This window comes from Mustela lutreola, chromosome 5 (genome assembly GCF_030435805.1).
Source record: "Mustela lutreola isolate mMusLut2 chromosome 5, mMusLut2.pri, whole genome shotgun sequence".
In the NCBI taxonomy this organism is placed as follows: Eukaryota; Metazoa; Chordata; class Mammalia; order Carnivora; family Mustelidae; genus Mustela; species Mustela lutreola.
In genome coordinates, this window is record NC_081294.1 from 98,832,629 (window position 1) to 98,853,198 (window position 20,570).

General features: G+C 37.9%; 1 protein-coding gene and 1 non-coding gene across 4 annotated transcripts in view; both read right to left on the reverse strand.

Annotated features, from left to right (window-relative positions):
* MRPS27 (mitochondrial ribosomal protein S27) overlaps window positions 1-20,570 on the reverse strand; it is an 86,301-nt gene that overhangs the window by 25,611 nt on the left and 40,120 nt on the right. Inside the window, exon 3 of one of the 3 annotated variants that reach the window (XM_059175203.1) lies at window positions 11,940-12,027. The exons of the other annotated variants lie outside the window; for them this stretch is intronic. Coding sequence (XP_059031186.1) covers window positions 11,940-11,983 — 44 coding nt within the window. The 5' untranslated portion in view covers window positions 11,984-12,027. The remainder of the gene's footprint in view (window positions 1-11,939; window positions 12,028-20,570) is intronic. 3 annotated transcript variants of the gene reach the window in all.
* Window positions 10,957-11,099, reverse strand: LOC131832777 (U4 spliceosomal RNA). The gene has a single exon (XR_009354160.1). It is a non-coding gene; the product is annotated as a U4 spliceosomal RNA (small nuclear RNA).

Sequence of the window (20,570 nt, forward strand, 5' to 3'; positions counted from 1 at the left end):
TTAGGAAGGAACAGGAAGTTGAGGAAAACTGGATCTTGGGACCAGTCCTATTTATAAAAGAACATAAAGTTGTGGGAACTGGCTTGGTTTAGGCAGAGATAAGGGAAATATTTTTGGTTTTCGGGAGGAAATCTATGAGCAATAAATGAGCCAGTTTTAAAAAGATGCAAATATTGCCTGATGTCTTCTATAGCTTGGCTAGGAACTTAAGAAAAACTTCTGCAAAATCATGAATAATACAATGACTAAGACAGGAAAATCACATATATTTATTAGTCACTGGCAGGGTGTACATATGAATAGTTCTGAGGAAGGGGAAGGTGAGAAGCAAAATGGGAGAAAAACAAAGGCATAAAAATAAGAATTTCTAAAGTATTCTTGGCTTAGTAAAGTTGTCAGGATTAAGTCTGCCACAAAAGAAACGAGCAGGCAAAGGCCCCTGGCCCAGGGGATGAAGCACACCAGCAGAAAAGCCTGGAAGAATAAAGCTGATGTTGAACAGCTGATGTTGTGTTTTTGTGTGAGGTAATGGATTTCTTCAGGGATATTTCTGAGGGAAGAGAAGCTCAGCACTAATCTGGGTTTCTTAAGAACCAGATTTTCTTTTTAATGAAGAAAAAAAGCACCTCTGTGTTTAAACATTCTGATTCTCTAATACATGGAAAAGTTAAATTCCCTAAGATTCTGTTTATATCAAAAGGTAATGTTGGATTTACTGCAGTTATAAACCCAAGTTCATAGCTAGTTTTTATTTCTGTAACTCCGCGGACTTCCCTATATTGCTTTTAATCTCTTATAAGGTAGGAGAGAACTTTTCTATCCTTTTGTGTCCTATAACAGCAGGTGTCTGATGATTTGGCGACAGTGGCTAGGCCTGCTCAGAATGTATAAATCCCAATAATGTATGTTGAAAACATGAGTATTGTTTATAATGAAACAGTAATCCATTTCCAGTTTTGAAATTCATCTTGCCTATAAACAGATGAGGCCAGGAAAAAATGTTACCTCTTTTTGTAGAAAGTTGGAGGAGACTAGAGATGGGAGAGATGTGGAATAATGTGGTCATTCTGAAAAGCCACCTACTCCTTACTTCCTCTGCCTCCTGTTTCCTTCCCATCAAAAAGATCCAAGGATCTTTTTGCAGTATAGTAAGTTCAGGAAAAGATAACCTGAAGGGAGAGGGAAACCACAAGTATGAGGACAGAAGACAGAATACATGGGTTCAAAGAACGCCCCTAACAAGTTCTAAACCATGAAACTTAAGATACCTCAAGTGTCTTAAGGAGACTCTGAAAACCATCTAGGCCAAGTAAACTGGGGATAGGGGAAGGAAGAAAGCTGATATACAATTACAGAATCTATAATTTAGTGCTGGTAGGGACCTTCAAAAGCCACTCTGTACTCTGAACTATTTATTGAGAAGTTACTATTTTTACCAAGCCCTGTACTGAGTGATATGAGACTGTCATATCATTCATTCCTCTACTGATGAAAAATCTTGGTGTTTATTGAGATGAAAAGATTTGGTCTGTAACAGGACCTAAACTAGACTCTTCACACTTATTATTCCACCAATGCTCCTCAATTATTTTATTTGTAGGACATCTTTACAAAGCATCTCTGGGGGCACCTGGGTGGCTTAGTCAGTTAAGCAACCGACTCTTCATTTTGGCTCAGGTCATGATCTCAGGTTCCTGGGATCAAGTCCCGATGCTCGGGGCGGGGGGAGTCTGCTTCTCCCTCTCTCAAATAAATAAAATCTTTATTTTTAAGGTTATTTTTTCAGTATTTTATTTATTTGTCAGAGAGAGAGAGAGAGAGAGGAAGGAGCACAAGCAGAGGAAGCAGCTGACAGAGGAAGAAGCAGGCTCCCTGCTGAGCAAGGAGACTGATGTGGGACTCAATGCCAGAGTCCTGGGATCACGACCTGAGCTGAAGGCAGACAATTAACCAACTGAGCCACCCAGGTGTCCCTCAAATAAATGTAAAAAAAAAAAAAAAAAGGGAAATAAAAAGGCATCCCTGCAGTTTGACAAAGGTCTCTAACATACTGAAAAAATAAATAACACCTTTTAAGAAAAGATGTTATTTATTTGAGACAGAACATGTGAGCACATGCACGCAAAAGTAGGGACAGGGGTGTGGGCAGAGGGACAAGGGGAGAGAGAGAATCTCAAGCAGACTCCCAGCTGAGTGTGGAGCCCAACACAGGGCTTGATCTCATGACCCTGAGATCATGACCTTAGCTGAAATTAAGAATCAGATACTCAGCTGACTGAGACACCCAACTCCCCAAATAACATCTTTTCTAAATTTAGAAGCAGAATTCAGAGAAAAATACTCGAACTGTAAAACAGTTTTGGAACTGCCCTGAACTAGCTGTGTGACTTTGGAAAGTCACTTGATCCTTCAGGATTTAAATTCCTGTAACTAAAATGAAGAGGTAAGATTATCTGGATCATGAACTCACATGGCCACAGGGGCTCTTCAGTTAACAGAAATGCATGAAGAACCATGTGAGACAATAGATGCAAAGCTGTTCATAATGATCTAGCAAAGTAGCTACTATTTTTACAAACATACAATATGAGCCAAATAAGATACACTAGAACTGTGGACTGGACCCAGACCTCCTGAAACTCCTTCTGGCTCTTAAGTGTAATGACTCTGTGGAATAATACACTTAATCCACTCATTAAAATGTCAGTCATTTACACATTTCTAATACACCAGAAAAATGGGCAGTGATACAAATAAGTGAAAAACAAGGAAAAACAAGCAATTATTCAGCCCACAGTTGATTCAGCTCTTTTCCACTATCCTCCACTCCCCTACCAGCTGAACATCATTTTATCCAGTTTGGGCAGTCCATAAAAATTATTATGGGGGCAGTACACCTTGCAAAGTGGCCTCTAAAATTACAAGATGAAATGATAAAACCACTAAAGTTGAGCTTAAGGTCCCAAAAGTAGATTTTAGTTAGAGATCAAGTCCTGCAGGAAATAAAGTTTTCAGCAATTAACCCCTCCACTAGTATTTTCTACTCTAATGAATACTTATGTTCAGTTTATATCTAGAGTCAGCCATTCAAAGCAACTTTCCTATGCAACACAGATTGTTTTGTATGTTGCTACTTTCTCCTACTCCTTAAATAAATTCCTGCTAAGCAGTCATAACTACCCAATCAATTCATTCATAACTAGTTTTGGTATCAAACCCCTATGATCTGGTTATTTCTATGGCAGAGATAGTGGAACCCTTTAAAAAAGGGGGAGTAAAAAGGGGGTGATGATAGGGATACTAAGTTGCTTGCCAGTTTCTGGAACCATAAAAGGACACAATCAATTTTTATAGCTGAAAGAAAAGAAATTTGAAAAACTGAGATTTAGATTTGTCAGTGCAACTGGTTTTCAGGAAGCCTAGATTTAACGCTTATTTAAAAAAAAAACACAACACCCTTATTTATATATAAAGGTAGAAAAATTAAGGTGACCTTTCCTTTTTCTTGTGCTGTCAAATGGTTAAAATCAGGATGACTACATTTATTAAGCAGGTCCCTTATATAGCTTGGGCTAGCCCTGCCATATTAAAACCAACTTAAAAACCAAAAACCAAAACCTGAGTATTTTAAATTCTACAAACAAACATATTATACTAAGAAAATGCTTAAGAATATCCAAATACAAACTTCATTCCACAGGAATGCTATGGGTCTGAGATAACTCCTTTTAATATGATAATCGTAAGAAAGAACGATTACAAATTTTCAATAGCAAAGAGCTAATTCTTTAGTAATACACTAAATACAACGATCTGGGTTCAACTGTTACGGCTGGCAAATCTTCCATAAAACCACCATGCTACAGCTAAACAAAAGCTCTCAGGCTGGCCCAAAAGGAGGGAATGAACAATTTGAAAAACATCTTTATTCCCTTAGAAAATTTTTTAAAACGTCTGAAAGTGCTGGGAGAGCTGTCTCAATGTGACTGCAGGCAGCTCTCCAAAGTCCCTCTGCTTCTCTAACTATGAGTCATAGGGAGAGGAGAGAGCATCTTGGCAAAGATACAGTCTTTCCTCTTTGGTTCTACCCTCTTGTCCCTTTTATTTTATTATAAAAAAAAAAAAAGTATTGATAGATAATAGTTAAATAGATTCCAGACAGGCTTAACTGAAGAAGTTTGAACACCAGGGAGGCCAAATATTGTAGGAGTCTCTATTGTTTGCCATTGTGAGCCACAGACGCAGGGAAGCATCTTCTGCATCCTAAAAAGGGCTGGTCCCATTGATCATGTGTCAGATCATGGCTGTGCTTTGTGGGAGAGGAGAGAGAAATGAACTATGAAAATACCTTCGCTTCCCAAGCTTCAGAAACATCATTAGCTCATATGCTGGACAATTACAGTGAGCTGGAAGGGGCAGGAGCATGTCCTTTATGAGTGCACATTAAGTGGAATTTCAACTGCAGTAGCTGGAGGCCATGCATCTGTACACGGCTGCTACAATGCGTGCAGCCTTCAGTCAACAGACACAATTTTTCCTTCCCTCATTTTACACAAAAAAGCAAGAGAGCTAGTTTTTTTTATTGTTGTTTGTTTGTTTTTAATAAAAAGAGAGCAACATTAAGGAAAAGCTGAATGTTGAATTAGATAGAGAAGAGTTTTACTTGGGGACCTACATGGAGTCACTTATTATAACAGAATGGAGCATTTGGTGTTGGCAAAGCTGTTCTCTTCTGCATGTGCTCATCCACCAAACTACCATGAATCAAGATAGTATGCTGGGCACTAAGTGACAGAGATAACCATACATACTCTTTGGCTTCCGTGACATTAGACTGGGATTATCAAAACACAAATATTTTGTGAGCATCTAAAACAAGCTTAGGTTAATTCATTACTATCAATGAAAATCATCATTTACTTAACACTGATTATTTCTTAACACCCTGGTAGTAAATTTTTAAAAACTGGCTCTCAGAAGAGAAGTGAATCCAACTTTCCTCTCCTCTTCTTAGTATGTCTTTTTCGGTTTGTTTTCTTTGCATATATTTAAGAAATAAAGGATTACAGATATAAATAAAGTTGGACCTGCCTTGGTGGCTCAGTTGGTTGAGCATCTGACTCTTGGTTTCAGCTCATGAGATAAAGCCCCAAGTCTGGCTCCCCATTCAGTGGAAAGTCTGCTTGAAGATTTTCTCCCTCTGCCCTTCTCCCTACTCTGATGCACACTCTCTTTTCTAAATAAATAAATCTTAAAACAAACAAACAAAACTGCACCCTCTTCCTGCTACTTTCCAAGCAGTAACATTGGTGTCCATCATGCTCATACATGTTTTTATACCTTTATCACCCATGGATGCTTCCAATTTAAGGTACATGTATGTGCCTTTTAACTCTGCACCAAGGCCTGTATGATAGAGAATCATGCCAAAACAAGGTAGTGTGTGCTTTGCCAGGGGCAGAAGAGTAGGGACAAAAGTGACAAAATGAGTGCTATCTCAGATATAAGGAGGGATGAGAGGCCACTTTTACTGTGGAAATTAATCAGCACTGCCACCAGGATAATCCCCGACAAGGTAATGGCTGCTCTGCATTTGATAGCAACCCAGACATAACTTGCTGACTTGGTTAAATCAACGTGAGAAGCAGGTTTGTCAGCTATAAAAAAGAGGTGAAAATACCTTAATCACGAGGTTATTTTGACAATCAAAGCTAATTTTGCATTTTGACAACTTTTAATTCAAGTATTTTGACAACTTTTAATCCTCTTTGGAACCAAGCAAAGTATAAATAGGCCCCAAAACAAAAAATATTATTGTTAGAGTCTATTTGATATAGCACTTGATGGCATTCTGTCTGGTACTGCTTTCTATTTGCTTTAAATATGTTTTGTTCTTAAGACTAAGGTCTACTGCCCTTGCGAGTGCAGAAGTAGGTAAGATACAAGATTTGGCATTAGATGGACTTCATTTCTACTTTACAACTTTCAGGAAACGGACTCTAAACTTGAGGATGCTAACCTGTAAAATGAGTAAAGTTGTTAACACCTCCCGTGGCACAACTCTGGATTGGTATGAGCATCGAGGAGATGAGACATGTAAACTCCTTAATACAATGGCTAGCACACAGCCTTTTCTGACAGGCTGACAGAGCAGCTGACAGTAGCCACATGCAAAAGGACACTGAGTTAAATGTGAACTCTACTGACTATTCCCTCCACTTGGGCTGTGACTTGCAAAGTGGTAGGCACATACAAGCAGCAAATACCTGATTGTCATCAGCCAACTGGGAGAGGACAGAGTGGGAAGGACAGGGTAAGAGGGTGAAGTGTCCCGTGTACCTCGTTCCTCTAAAGACAATCTCAAAGGAGAAGCTGGAAGGCAAACCAAAAGGGAGAACAGAGGTTTTTCACAATCACAGAGATCAAAGCCAACCAGTATAGGGGTATGCCAGTCAGTCTGATGGCTGGTAGTAGGGTCTTTCATCTTATTTATGATAGAAGAAGGTCTAGGTAGAGAAATGGGAGTCAGGAGATGACCTAATAAGGAGTTAATTTACCTATTACTGCTCTTCCACCTTTGGAATGTTTTTCACAATCTTGGCAAGCCAGTTACAACACAACAGAGATTATGCCTTGAGTCCTCTATTGGTTCATTGCCTACCAGCCTCTGTCTGGCTGGACTCAATAACTAAGGAGTATGAAATGCCTTCTGAAGATAAACTGAACCACTCAAAAGAAAAGCTGCCAAGCACTGCTCATGGCTCTGATCTACGCTCAGGGCAGAATCTCAGAGGAAGCAAAAAGGTATCTATATGGGGCATGCCACCCATCCAAGCCTCAGAAATAAAGGAAAAGGGCAACAGAGGCAATGCATTTGCTGCTGAGCAAGCTGCTATTCCAGCTTTAATCTTTCCCCACTCATTCGCCCACTGCACCACCCCCAGAAGCCAAGCCAAGAGGATGGAATCCTCTTTTCCATCTTTTATGCACTACTAGTAACCCAAAAAGACTTTAGGGCTGAAAGCTCCCATTCCTGCCTACAACCCAGATGGAGCCATCAGCCCTTTGACAACCTGGACAAAGCAGCTGATTGCAGCCACATGACAGCAAAGTGCCACTGAGTTAATAAAGTATCTATGAAAACAAATATACAACAGTTTTTTTCAAGTTAAAAAAAAATGTGAATACAACCAGTAAGTGTGTTTTAGGATCCTGTGTTAAGCTAGGCTCAAAAGTGAAACAAAGACATAGCTGTTGCTATGGTGGCCACAGTATTTGACTTCTTTAGGATCTCCCATAATCCCATGCAAGTCTAGAACAGTCTCCTTTATTAGTAATACTCATACTAACTATATTTTTAGGAATGAATCAATGAGTACTTATAAAAGGGTGCAACATACTGAGAAGCATGTTTTTGAATATTTAGATCTTTTTAAATTTAATTTTTAAATTTTGAAAAAAAATTTTATTTGAGAGAAAGAGAGCGAGCATGAAAGGGGGAGGGGCAGAGGGAGATAGAGAATCTCAAGCAGACTCCCTCCTAAGCATGGAGCCCAATGTGGGGCTCAATATCATGACCTGAGCCAAAACCAAGAGTCAGGTGCTCAACCAACTGAGCCACCCAGGTACCCCAATATCTTTCTTTTTTTTAATCATACTGAAGGGAAGCTTCCTTTTCCTGAATCAGTTTGTGCATGTAACTAAGAATGATAAAAAGGATCAAAATATATAATAGCATCACTAATTAAAAGGTACTCATTATTTCCTATGTGCATTATCCTCAGCACTTTATATATATATCTTTTTCGTTTTTATAGAGTAGGAAACAAAAAACTGAAAAGGATAAAATCTAGCCTGAGAGCTTGCAATAAAGCCAACACAGGTGGTTTTTATTTTTACTACAGTGTTTGAAAAAGACTACTGGTGGCTGTTAAGCATCAGTAGTTAGCTTCATTTAGACAGCCAGCTTTACCAAAAAATGTGTCACTCTGAACATGAGAATCACACTTGGCACAGCAGGGTGTTCCTATCATGAGAGGAATGTAGAAGAGATGACAACAGGTTCTTATGCCAGGGTAGCCTGACAGGGTTAATATGCTGGGTAACCCCTCACCAAGACCCACCCCAGATCTTCTCTTGAATTGTTCAGATTCCCCAGAAAGGACTCCTCCAGGCTCCTCCCTGAGAGGGATAATAATCCTTGCATCGCCAAATCCAGAGTCCTTCTGGTTCAGTCTCTCCAGAAAGAAAATCACCAGTCTTCTGCTAGGGTTGGAGAGAAACAATCTGGGTGTTTCACTACGTCTTATGAAAACTTTCCATTAATCCTCTTCCCTTGCTGCTTTTTCTTTATGAGATTTTGTAGGGTCCTACAGGACGGATGCTCTTGCAGCCAAATTTCTTCTCCTGCCAGCTTCAGTGGTTGCTTTCTCTTTCTGCTAAGTGTGTTACCTCCTTCCATGTATTTTACAACTTTCAAAATTTCATTCCTGTTGACTCCTGTTCTCTTTATTTTGTAGATTTTTTTTAACCTTTTATTGTCATGTTTGTGGATGTTTTATAAGGGAATGGAGCTGAGAACTTATGTTCAACATCACGTTTAATCAGAAGACTTTCATAAGCCATTTGATCTCTGTGAACTAGTCAATGGATTATACAATCACTTGAAAGCAATGATGGAAAAAAAATGTACTTCAAACATTCAAATGTATTTCAGTAGTAACATTCTCTGCTTAAAGAAGAACACATTTTGAGGAAGACACTTAACTCTCTGGATTTCCACTTCAGTAAATTACAAAAAAGGCTAGATCAAAGAACAATCCTTTAATGACCCCATTAACTCTAATATCCTTCAACAAAGGCCCCAAATAAGTCATAATGCTATAACGTGATTTGTTCAATCTAAAATATTTTAATGAAAACACTGTGCACATATATTAAGACCCTAATATGTGGATGGCAAGTTAAGTGTTAAAAAATATCAAGACATGGTCCCTAAATTATAATATTCTCTCTTTTTTCCTGGGGATAAAAAGGATAACCACATGTAACAACATTATTCACGATTACTCAAAAAAGGAAACAAAGTTTAATCAAGCTTGGCAAATTCTCTTTTAAGAAGGTAGAAAATTCAGAATAAGGTAGAAAATTATGTAATAGTGCAACAATGTCTTAAAAGATGAAACTTCAGCCATATTCCTAGAACTTTCTCTGCTCTGATGATTTAAAAAAATGATTTCTCTATAGGTGAAGGGTCAAGAAGCTAGGGGACTAGATCTCACAAAACTATGAAACCAGTACAATTGGAAGGATCTAGCTCAGGCTGAAGCATCAAGGCCTTTCTGTGTCAACTTTCTGATAAATCAGGCAGCACAGTTGATGCCAGAGCCCAGGTTCCTGGCATATCGATATGGAGATCTCTATGTATCAGAAGAGAGGGAGAAAAGATCACCTGTACTTATTATCCTTAGGATTCATACAACGTTAACACCATTTCCCCCACTCCTGGAATTCTATACTTGGAACCCCTTACTTTACGTGTGAGGAGGAGAGCTGCCGTCTAACAGAGATAGGAAACTGCCAGACTGTAGTGAATATGGGTCCCGCATGAGAATGAGGACCAAGGTCTCCTCTTTTGCACACTCTGGAGACCCACAGGCATGCTGGCACAATGCAGCAATGCGGCACCTGAAAGCACCTGCTTCCCGGTGCATGCAATGGAACTTCTCATTCCTTGCAAATGCCACGCAGGATGTGACATTACACACAAGCCATGTCAGTAGGTGTATTTTACTTTCACCAATTCAAGGGACAATAAAAACCCAAAGGGTTGAGTTAAAAATTATACTTCAGTGAATTCAGGTCTTTGAAAAGTCAGGACTGTTGCATATGTTTAATAATCTTGTGCTTTCTGGCTACAACTGTCCTTTGCTTTAGAGAAGCACCTGCTGCAAAGAATGTGAAGGTGATTTTTAATCACTGAGTCAAATAAATATGTGAGATTTAGTACCTCTATAAAGAAGAGCTTATCCTTCACACTGATAATGTAATACATTTATTGATCTGCATTCACTAAACACATATACATCTGAAATAAGGATTGCAGATGTGGACAAAGGGCTAAAGCCTATATATTAGTTCAGTACCCATCTGTCTCTGGTATGACATGAGAATACTAGGATCTTCCTGTTGCCCAGGGCCATGCCTCGAGAGCTCTCCTCTCGCAAGGCACTCAGATGACAATACCGACACAAGGTGTTCAGTTGCAAAAGACTGCTCAACAATTTTTGAACTCTGACATTTTTCCAGTCACTGTGTTCACCACTTTCTAAAGATTATTTCATTTATGTATTAGAACAGCTCTATGTAAAGTAAGTATGCTATTATCTCCATTTTACAGATGAGGAACCTCAATGAACCTCAACATCAAAGGGTTAGATGACTTCCCCAATGTCAGGCAATTAGAATGAAACAAGGCCAGGATTTAAACCCAGACAGTCTGACTCCAGAGCTCTTGACCACTGAGCTATACCGCTTGATACTATAATGGGTGATTTTATTTATTTTTTAAAAATTCTATTTGTGACAACATTTTATTTATTTATTTTTTAAGTAAGCTCTATGCCCAACGGGGGGCTTGAACTCGGGACCCTGAGATCAAGAGTCACATGCTCTACCAATGGAGTCAGCCAGATGCTTCTAATCAGGTAGATTTTAAGGTAAAATTTCTATTAACTTTCTACCAAAAGACTGGGGCTTCTTAATGCTTCAATCAGGATATCAACAATGATGCAGGAGGTGCTATTCTGATTAAGATTACCCTCTAGGAGGAGTTTTTGGCTAGAAAACTTGTCATTTTCAGAAATTAGAGATAAAATCATTTGGTTTGAATCATACTGAATGAAAGTCACTGTCCTTTCTCTCCTGGTCCTGGAATGCAAAAATCTAGATGTTTAGCAAGCTACCTCAGCCCCAGAATTTCCACTATTATTCACTAACAACAATCAAATGTCACCATTTGCTATTATATCTCTTTCAATTAGCAATAATCGCGCCTCAGATAAACCTCACTGGCTATAATACTGCCACTGCACAAAGCTGCTATTACATCTCTTTAATGACCATATGCATCTAATGAGATCACAGATATGTATATCTGGGTATATCTGATATTTTCCATGCATAATGGAATTCTATGTTTTATTCCTATCATGTTTATACATATACTCACACATAAGAAAATGCTACCAAATGGAATACTATGCACCTTATATTTAAGAAGCAGAGCTACATCCATTCCAAAAACTTAAATACCTAAAGGTATTAATAAATAAATAGGTAAAATAAAATTTAAGGGGAAGGGTAGAGAGAGACTTAAAATAAAATTTAAGAGGAGAAAGGAACCAGGCTGACTTAGTGGCAAGACATCCTATTGTGAGAATACTGTAGAGCTGTTAAGGGATGCTTCCACTTATCCATTCAACCCCTTCACCTTCTTCATTATTAAAAAGCGGACTTGCAATGATAAGGCAAACCTGGCAAGAGCTCTTTGACAGTTTCTTTATGTAAATTATATTAACTGAAACTTCATGTATTGCCCTCTCACTTTTCTCCCAGCTATTCAAGGCATTTTAGCATTGGAGTGGGCGTGACTGCAGAGATGTACAGGTGAGGGAGAGTGAAAGTGGTTCAGAAAGAAGCCTCACGGAGACAGGGGAATTATTCCATGTGCTCTGATTTTAGGCATTTGCCCAAGTGAATCTTAATGAGTCTACAACAATGCGCATTTTCTCATAAAATGCCCACCAATCTTGTACTCACACCTCTATGCTAACTCATGCTCTGTTATCAGAGCTCAAGAATAAGAAGAAAACATTAAGAGATTCCTTTAAGTTCAATGCATTCATCCATTGATCATCAGAAGGTAATACTATTCTTACAAGATGCTGTGGTATATCCTGTACAGAACAACCAGACATGCCATTCTTGGTAACCTCTGGATTTAAAGGCAGTCCTTAAGATGATTTCCTAAAGAAATATAAAGATAAGTATATGAGATAGTAAAACAGATGTACAACTATATGTCATTTACATACCACGGACAGGAAGGAAACTCAACCACCATAAGGTATCCCATGTACATGAAACTTGGGCTTTGATTCCCTACCTCCCCAACCAAATGCTATTTATAATTTGGTGGAATTTTTATATAGCTGTACCCTATTACAAATAGCTTTGTAACTCTGGGAAAATCTTTTATTCCTTCTCTCTTAAGCTTTCCAGCTCTGTAAATTACATTATTTTGAACAGCTCAAATATAACCCTGCCTTTGGAAGACTATAAATACTTCTATTATTTTTTATCCCCACATGAAAAGGACTACAGGGTCCCCCAACTGCCCCACTTCCTCGTTAGTAAGTCTTTCTCTTCTTTCACTCTGGGATGATAGAGTAAAACTGACCACCAAGCCCACTACATTTACCCACAAGCCTGAATTAATGGACTCTGGCCTGGTGGTAGTTCTACTGCTCCCATGGAGAGGTATGTGCATTGGTTTAATGGTTAGTCTGTTTCATAACACCAAAATTTCATATTCTAGGCTGTGGTGGGAAGAAAGTTAGAATCACACTTTTATGACACTCCAAATGCAGTAGTATTTCACTTTTGTTAATATTTACTTAATGTGGTTTCAAGTGGTGGTGGTAAAGAGAAGAGATTTTAAGTGGCTGTCTCAGTTGAGACGGAATTTTGTGATTATGTAGAGTAGCAGAATGCACTGCTGATTCACCGAAGGATTTGGTCTACAAGGAGTTCAAAGACTTGGAGAGTGACTAAAACTTAAGGCCACCAGAATATCTTCAGAGATCAAGAGTCTAAGACAAACAGAGATGGATGGCATCAAAGACACCTGACCAGAGAAGCTGGTGGGAAAGCTCACGAATCTAAGTGAATGGACCCGCTGCTTCAAAATGTACTGATGTGTACTGTGTGATATAAAGGAGCCTACTATGTTGATTTTTGTTTTTAGAAGCTTATCAAGTAAAGGGGGACACACATTTTCTGCTTTCTAGGATCAAGGCTGAATATGAGCCATTTTGTTTTCATGATTTCAATGACTAGGAAGACTTTGAATAGAAATGTAGGTAATAAAATAGCTTACCTAGATGCAGAAAACCATGGAATCTGTATCTCCAGCCCAAATACGGCCCACAGCTGCAGACCCATATAGTCAATTGCTTCTCGGACATCTCCATTTGGATCTCACACAGGCTCTTCATAGACAACATATTCAGAACTAAGCCTATCTACTTTATTGCCCTCTCTCAACTACATTTAAACCTTGTTTTCTTAACCTTCAATGATCTAAGATTACTTAAATTACCCAAAATGCATCATCTGAATTCTACTACGAGACCTCCTTAATCTCTTAGCTCTGTCTACCCAGTTTAAAAGTCTAATTCTTCCAGTGGCTTCTTTAAAAAAAAAAAAAAAAAAAGACCGCATTTGAAAGCCTTTTCTTTTTTTTTTTTAATGGCAAGAAACTATCTTTTCTGATATAAATGTAGTGATTTTCTTGTAAATTCAGTCAGTATATAAGTACAGAGAAGTAAAAATCACCTGAATCCTCACAACCAAGAGCCAGTTTTCCACTATTTAATCAATCCTCTAGTCATCTAACTAATCTCCTAATATTGGGCATATTTTACTACTAGAAACAAAACTATAGCTAATTTTCTTGACCCATGTATAGATTTTTCCTTACATTAAATTCTTTCCCAAAAGTACCAATTTAAGTTACTCCCAGAGTTTGTTGAGAATGTCTGTTGCCATGAGAATGAATATTGGTCAACTTTTAACCATCTTCAATATGACAGGCAAAAAGTACTTCATTATGCTATTTGCATATTCGACAACGCTAAGGCTGAACCTCTCTTCATATATGCTTACTGGGTATTTGCCTTCCTTGTTTCTAGAACTGCCTTTGTACTCTTTCCTATCGTATATGTATCTTTCTATTACTTATAGTTTAGAATTATTAAGTTTATTAATAAAGTTTTTTGTTTTGTTTTTTAAGATTTTATTTATTTATTTGATAGACCGAGATCACAGATAGGCAGAGAGGCAGGCAGAGAGAGAGAGGGGGAAGCAGGCTCCCTGCCGCACAGAGAGCCTGATGCGGGGCTCGATCCCAGGACCCTGAGGTCATGACCTGAGCTGAAGGCAGAGACTTTAACCCACTGAGCCAGCCAGATGCCCCCAAGAATTAATGTTTTAATTACTCTTTCTTATTTTTTTGCATCATATTACTTAGATTAAGGAACTCTGTATTTTACTTCTTAGATGTTCTTATGGACAAATCTGTTGTCTTTTACTGTATGATTACTGACATTTATGTCAAGTCCAGAAAGGTCTCTATGTGTCAAGATTACAAAAGCATTTATATATTTTATTTTTACATACTAAGAAGGTTTCAGTTGTTTTTTTTTTTTAGAAAGTTTCAGTTTTTAAATTTAAATCTTTAGTCACTTGGAATCTATTGTGGTATGAGGAAACAGGAAAGTGTAATGAGTATCTTCCCATTACATAATTCGTAAGTTATACGTCCAGTCTTCCAGGCATTGATGACTGTATTACTTTGTTTTCTTTCTCCTTTCTATCTACTGATTCCTAATTTTAAGATAACATACGTTTTTTACTGTGTTCTGAGTGAAACAAGGTTCCACCTACAAAACATATCATAGAGAGAACAGTTTACCACAATATAATCAGAAAGGGAAGGGGGAATCTCCTGCTCTTTATCCTACAAACGTAAAGCAAAATCTATTTATCTTCTTGTGCTAAAAACAGTACAGAGATAAAATGGCTGGCCATTGAGAGAAGGTGTAAAATCACTACATCATAAAATATGTATCTGATATAAAAGAATCTTCATTTAACAATGAAGCAGTCAAGTAGTCAAAATGTTATTACAAGTAATTGGAGGGTTTAAAATATACATGAAATACTGAGCAGGTGTTTCCAGGGCAACAAAACACCAAGTTTCAGAGTACTTTCTACAATAATTAACTAAATCATTTACATTTAAGTGGCACCTTCCCCATGCTTCTAAAGACTGCGAAACTGGTGTGATTAAAATGTGATCAGGAAACTATAATTTAAAATATGTATCTTCAGCTACTAATCACTCATGAGAAAAAGAAAACAAACGTAAAAAACTCAGGGCATTCTGGATGCTGTACTGCACTTTTGTACCAGATTATGAGAGAATAGTAACAGTAGAAAAACTGAAAAACAAAAACAAAAACAAAACACCCCTCACTTTTCAGCAGCAATAGCTCTGATACTCATGCAGTATTTATGAGTATTATAAGATAACTGCTAATATCCCTATCATGAAGCAAAACAAGGATTGGTCATAATTATCCATAATTTCTTTCTTGTCTATTGCCCATTCCCTGCACTCCATCATGGCCTTAAGATAAATGTAACATAGATTTCATCTGTAGGCCAATTCCAGTCTGTTGGCAGTGGTCAGTGTATTGCTGTACTGAGGAGTCTAAGGCCATGTCACAATAGCTGAAATGCGCCCATGATCAAAGAGTAATAAGCACAAATATAAGTTATCTGCCATACCTATAAAATACCACTCTCCTCTGCTCCTGAAATCCTTCCATTCAGCAAGTTCAAACACATACACCCATGCACACTATACTCACTAAGTTCTATTTGGGAAAAATGGTATGGCATAATGGTTAAAAATAATTGGGCTTTAACTCTTTGGCCAAGCTTTGACTCCACTGCCAGCTACTTCCTACCTACCAGCTGTATAGGATTTCAGGCAAGTCACTTAATTTTTTCTGATTCTTGATGTCCTTATCTACAAAATGAGGAAAATAAAAGTTCCACTTTAAAGGTTTTATGGCAACTCAATCAGTAACATACAATCATGTGTCAGCACTGAGGCCTATTATCACTTCTACTAGTAATAGTATCATTTTCATGGGACCTATTACCTTGTAGAATACTCTTCCCTCTCCCCACTGGAAAAACAAAAACAAATCCCAAAAAACAAAAAACCCACACCCATACACAAACTCAGAAAAAGCATTCCAAAGCTCAGTAATAACAATGCAGCAAACAGTAAATACTAACTAGATACTAGGCTCAGATGAATGCTAGAGACACGAAGACAAATACGACAAAGCCACCGCTGCGCTGCTGCTGCATACTCCATTAGAAGAAAACAAAGAGTTCTAAGAAAATCTACACTCTAGTCAACATTAATGAACAAATTCTCCATAGGTAACAAGGGTAATGAAAGCAAATAGAAGAAAAGGAGAAGAGAGCTCCAACCCACTAATGGGAGAGAGAATGTATACTTCACAGGAATTCTCCCAGGAACAAAGTGGCAGGTCTTTACGCCCGCTTCTCATAACTTGTGTGACAGTGAATTTTACATCAACTTGATTGGGCCACAGGGTATTCCGATATTTGGTTAACCTTATTTTGGTATGTCTGTGCAGGTGTTCCCGGATGAGATTAACATTTGAATCAGCAGACTGAAAAAAACAGATTGTCCTTCTCAGTGTGGGTGGGTCTTATCCAATCTGTTAAAATCCTGACTAGAACAAAAAAGGCTGAGTGAGAGAAGATTCTCTGCTTGCCTAACTATCTTTGAGCTAGAACATCAGTTTTCTCTCACCTTTGAACTCAGACTGGAACTAAACCACTGGCTCTCTTGGGTTTTCAGCTTGCTGGCCCAACCCTACCAGCAAGGTTGTCACTTCCCAGCCTCCATAATCACATGAGCCAACTTCATACAATAAAACAATCTCTCAATCTCTCACCCTCTCTCAATACACATATATATTTATGATAGGATATAAATAATGTAATAGGGCATTTTATTAAACAGAACCAACAGGAGATACACACATACGCATACATACACACACTATAATATGGATGAACCTTGAAAACATCTGTGTGTGTGTGTGTGTGTGTGTGTGTGTAGAATCTGTAGAATCTGTAAGTACTGACTGAAACCCCTATTTGGCTCAGTCATTTTCATGACTGGGTTCACCACATAGCCCACCCCTTTAAAAACCCCAAAGTTAGATTTCTGCCCTTTGGTTTGTAACAACTTTTAAAAAAAAAAGGCATTTCTCCTTGATTATCTCCTAGGGCTTTTCTCTATCAGTAACACAGTGAACTAAAGAACATTAGACCGTTAAGGTCTTTGAGGGTAGGCACTCATCAGTATTTGTGACAGTATCTAGTTTGTGCATAACAGGAACATAAACTCAAAATGGATCAGTGATCTAAATATAAAACCAAAACCCATTAAACTCTTAGAAGAAAACATGGGGTAAATCTTCATGACACTGGATTCAGCAAAGGATTCTTACATAGAATTAAAAGTATGAATAACAAAAGAAAAAACCCAAATGATTGGAAATAATCAAAATCAAACTTCTGTGCATTAAAGTGCATTACCAGAAAGGCAAAAAGACAACTTTCAGAGTGGGAGAAAATATTTACAAATCATGTATTGGTAAGGGTTTAGTACTAAGAATATATATAAAGAACTCTTACAATTCAATAACAAAGAACCTAGCTAAAAAACTGAAGAGCAGTTCAATAAACATTTCTCTAAAGAAGATATACAAATGATGAACAAACACATGAAAAGATGCTTAACATCATTAGTCATGAAGGAAATGCTAATCAAAATCACAATGAGATAACACTCATACCTACTTGGAGAACAAATATAGAAAAATGGAAAGCTGGTGAGGATGTGGAAAAAATGGAACCCTGCACATTGCTGGTAGGAAAGGAAAAATTTGGTAGAGTTTGGCAGTTCCTCTAAAAGCAAACAGAGAGAAGCCTGGGTGGCTCAGTTGAGCATCCATCTCTTGATTTCAGCTCTGGTCATGATCTCAGGGTCCTGGGATTGAGCCCTGGGGCAGGCTCCGCACTTGACAGGGAGTCTGCTTAAGGATTCTCTCCCCCTCCCTCTGCCCCTCTTCCTGCTCACTCATGTGTTCTCTCTCAAATCAATGAATCTTTAAAAAAAGCTGAACAATTACCACATGATCCAGCAATTCTAGGTACATACCCAAAAGAACTGAAAACAGATACTCAAATAAAGGTACACACATATTTATAATGACACTATTCACAGTAGCCAAAAGGTGGAAACATAACCTCCACCAACAGATGGACAAACAACTGTAGCGTATTCTTACAAAGGAATATTGTTTAGCTACAAAAAAAGGACTGAAGTATTGATATATGCTATAATATGGATGAAATGTGAAAACATTATTCTAAGTGAAAGAAGTCAATTACAAAAGGTCACATACTGTATGATTCTATTTATATGAAATAGAGAGAAAAGGTAAATCCACAGACATGAAAAGTAGAGTACAGTTGCCTAGGGGGAGAGAGAGGGTCATGAAGAACAATTGTTTCACGGATACAGGGTTTCCTTTCGGAGTGATGAAAATGTTTTGGAACTAGATAGAGGTGGTTATTGCACAAAATTGTGAATATACTCAATGTCACTGAATTGTTCACTTTACTTAATTTTGGAAAAAAATGGTTAATTTTTGTTATGTAAATATCATATTAAAAAAGATACATAGTGTGTGATGAGTTGAATGGTGTTTTCTCCCCTCACCTCCCCCCTGCAAACACAATGAAATCCTAATGTCAAGTACCTGTGAATGTGACCTTATTTGGAAACAGGGCCCATGCAACTGTAATCAAGTTAGGATGAGGTCATTAGGGGAGTCCTAGTCTAATACAACTGATGTCCATAGAAGAAGACAGAAAGTCGGACAGACAAACAAATACAGAAGGGTATGTGATCACAGCAGCAGAAAATGCAGTAATATATCTAAAAGCCAACTCCAACGATTAACAAAAATACTAGAAATTAAGAGAAATGTATGGAACAGAATCTAGAGATTCTCCCTCAGAATCTCTAGAGAGCATGGCTCCTACTGACACATGCATCTTAGACCTCCAGTCAGAACTGTTAGGGAATAAATTTGTCATTTGAAGCTACCTAGTTAGTGGCAATTTGTTATAGCAGCCCTGTGAAACTAACACACAATGCACAAGACACGTAGCTAGTAGGCTTAGAGATGGAAATAAGGATAAAGCCGGAAAAGCAACCAGATTGTGAAGAGTCCAGACAGGAAATTTAGAGTATCTCTATGGGGAGAACTGCGGGGGAAAATGCTTGAGTCAGCAACAGAAGAGTTGCAGATACTCATTTATTTATTTATTTATTTATTTATTTAACAGGCAATTATTGAACACTTATTGCCTGTAGGGTACTTTTTAATGCTCTTTGCTAATTATCATTTTACTAGACAAGGTTTACTCAAAACGCAGATAATCTCACAATTTGATATTATCACAAAGCTAGGCCACATGTGACCTATGTAAGGTAACCTGAGCAATACAAACTCAGTGATACTAGAGTGCAAGTCAGAGGATTATCACTGGCTAAAGTGATCTGAAATGGGATCATGGAGTCTGGACACTTAATATTTGGCAGATTTTTAAAGGGAAAGGAATGAATTCCCAGGGTAAGAGCAGGGCCCTGTTTACAGAGGAAATACAATTAATACTTGTTAAACAAACTGAATGAGCCAGGAACAATAATTCCATAATGTAGGGTTTTTGTTAGGGATTAGTGGTATCAGCCTGGAAAATAGGTTGGAACCAAATTATATAAACAGTCTGGTCTATCCTTGAAATATGTGGCATCAAGAATAGGACTGAGCCGTAAGGGGTGGAAAGGCTGGAAAACAATTTTATTCCTCCTCTAATGTCTAATCTAGTAAATGATAGTGGACCTGCGATGAAAGAACACAGGAGTCATGCAGCTTTATCACCTCAATAAAGAAAGTTTATTTGGACAGATGTCTCATAGAGTTATAAAATAAGTGGATGATAACAGCCACACTTTTATTCTACCATAGGGAATTGTTAATCCAAGAAGCCATACATATTAACTTGTAAAATACAAGCAATATCTAGTGTCTTAATTTAAAAAGGAACTTGGTGGGCGCCTGGGTGGCTCAGTGGGTTAAGCCGCTGCCTTCGGCTCAGGTCATGATCTCAGGGTCCTGGGGTCGAGGCCCGCATCGGGCTCTCTGCTCGGCAGGGAGCCTGCTTCCCTCCCTCTCTCTCTCTGCCTGCCTCTCCATCTACTTGTGATTTCTCTCTGTCAAATAAATAAATAAAATCTTTAAAAAAAAAAAAAAAAAAAAAGGAACTTGGTTGTTAGGAAAACCAAGAATATGACTTCACTGTAGATCTATGACATTAATGAATTTAACTTTAAGGTCAAATACCTTATTTTAAACCACTGATTAGAATTTTGAAATGAAACCAGGATTCTGATTTTCAATCCATTAATGATATTTTTTCTACTTTGAAGATTATTATAAATAAAATTTGAATATGGACATCAGAAACAAAAAAATAGAATAGAGAACAGGTTACAGCTTGATGCAGGATAATATTTTATAGGACACAGAAGGGGAAGA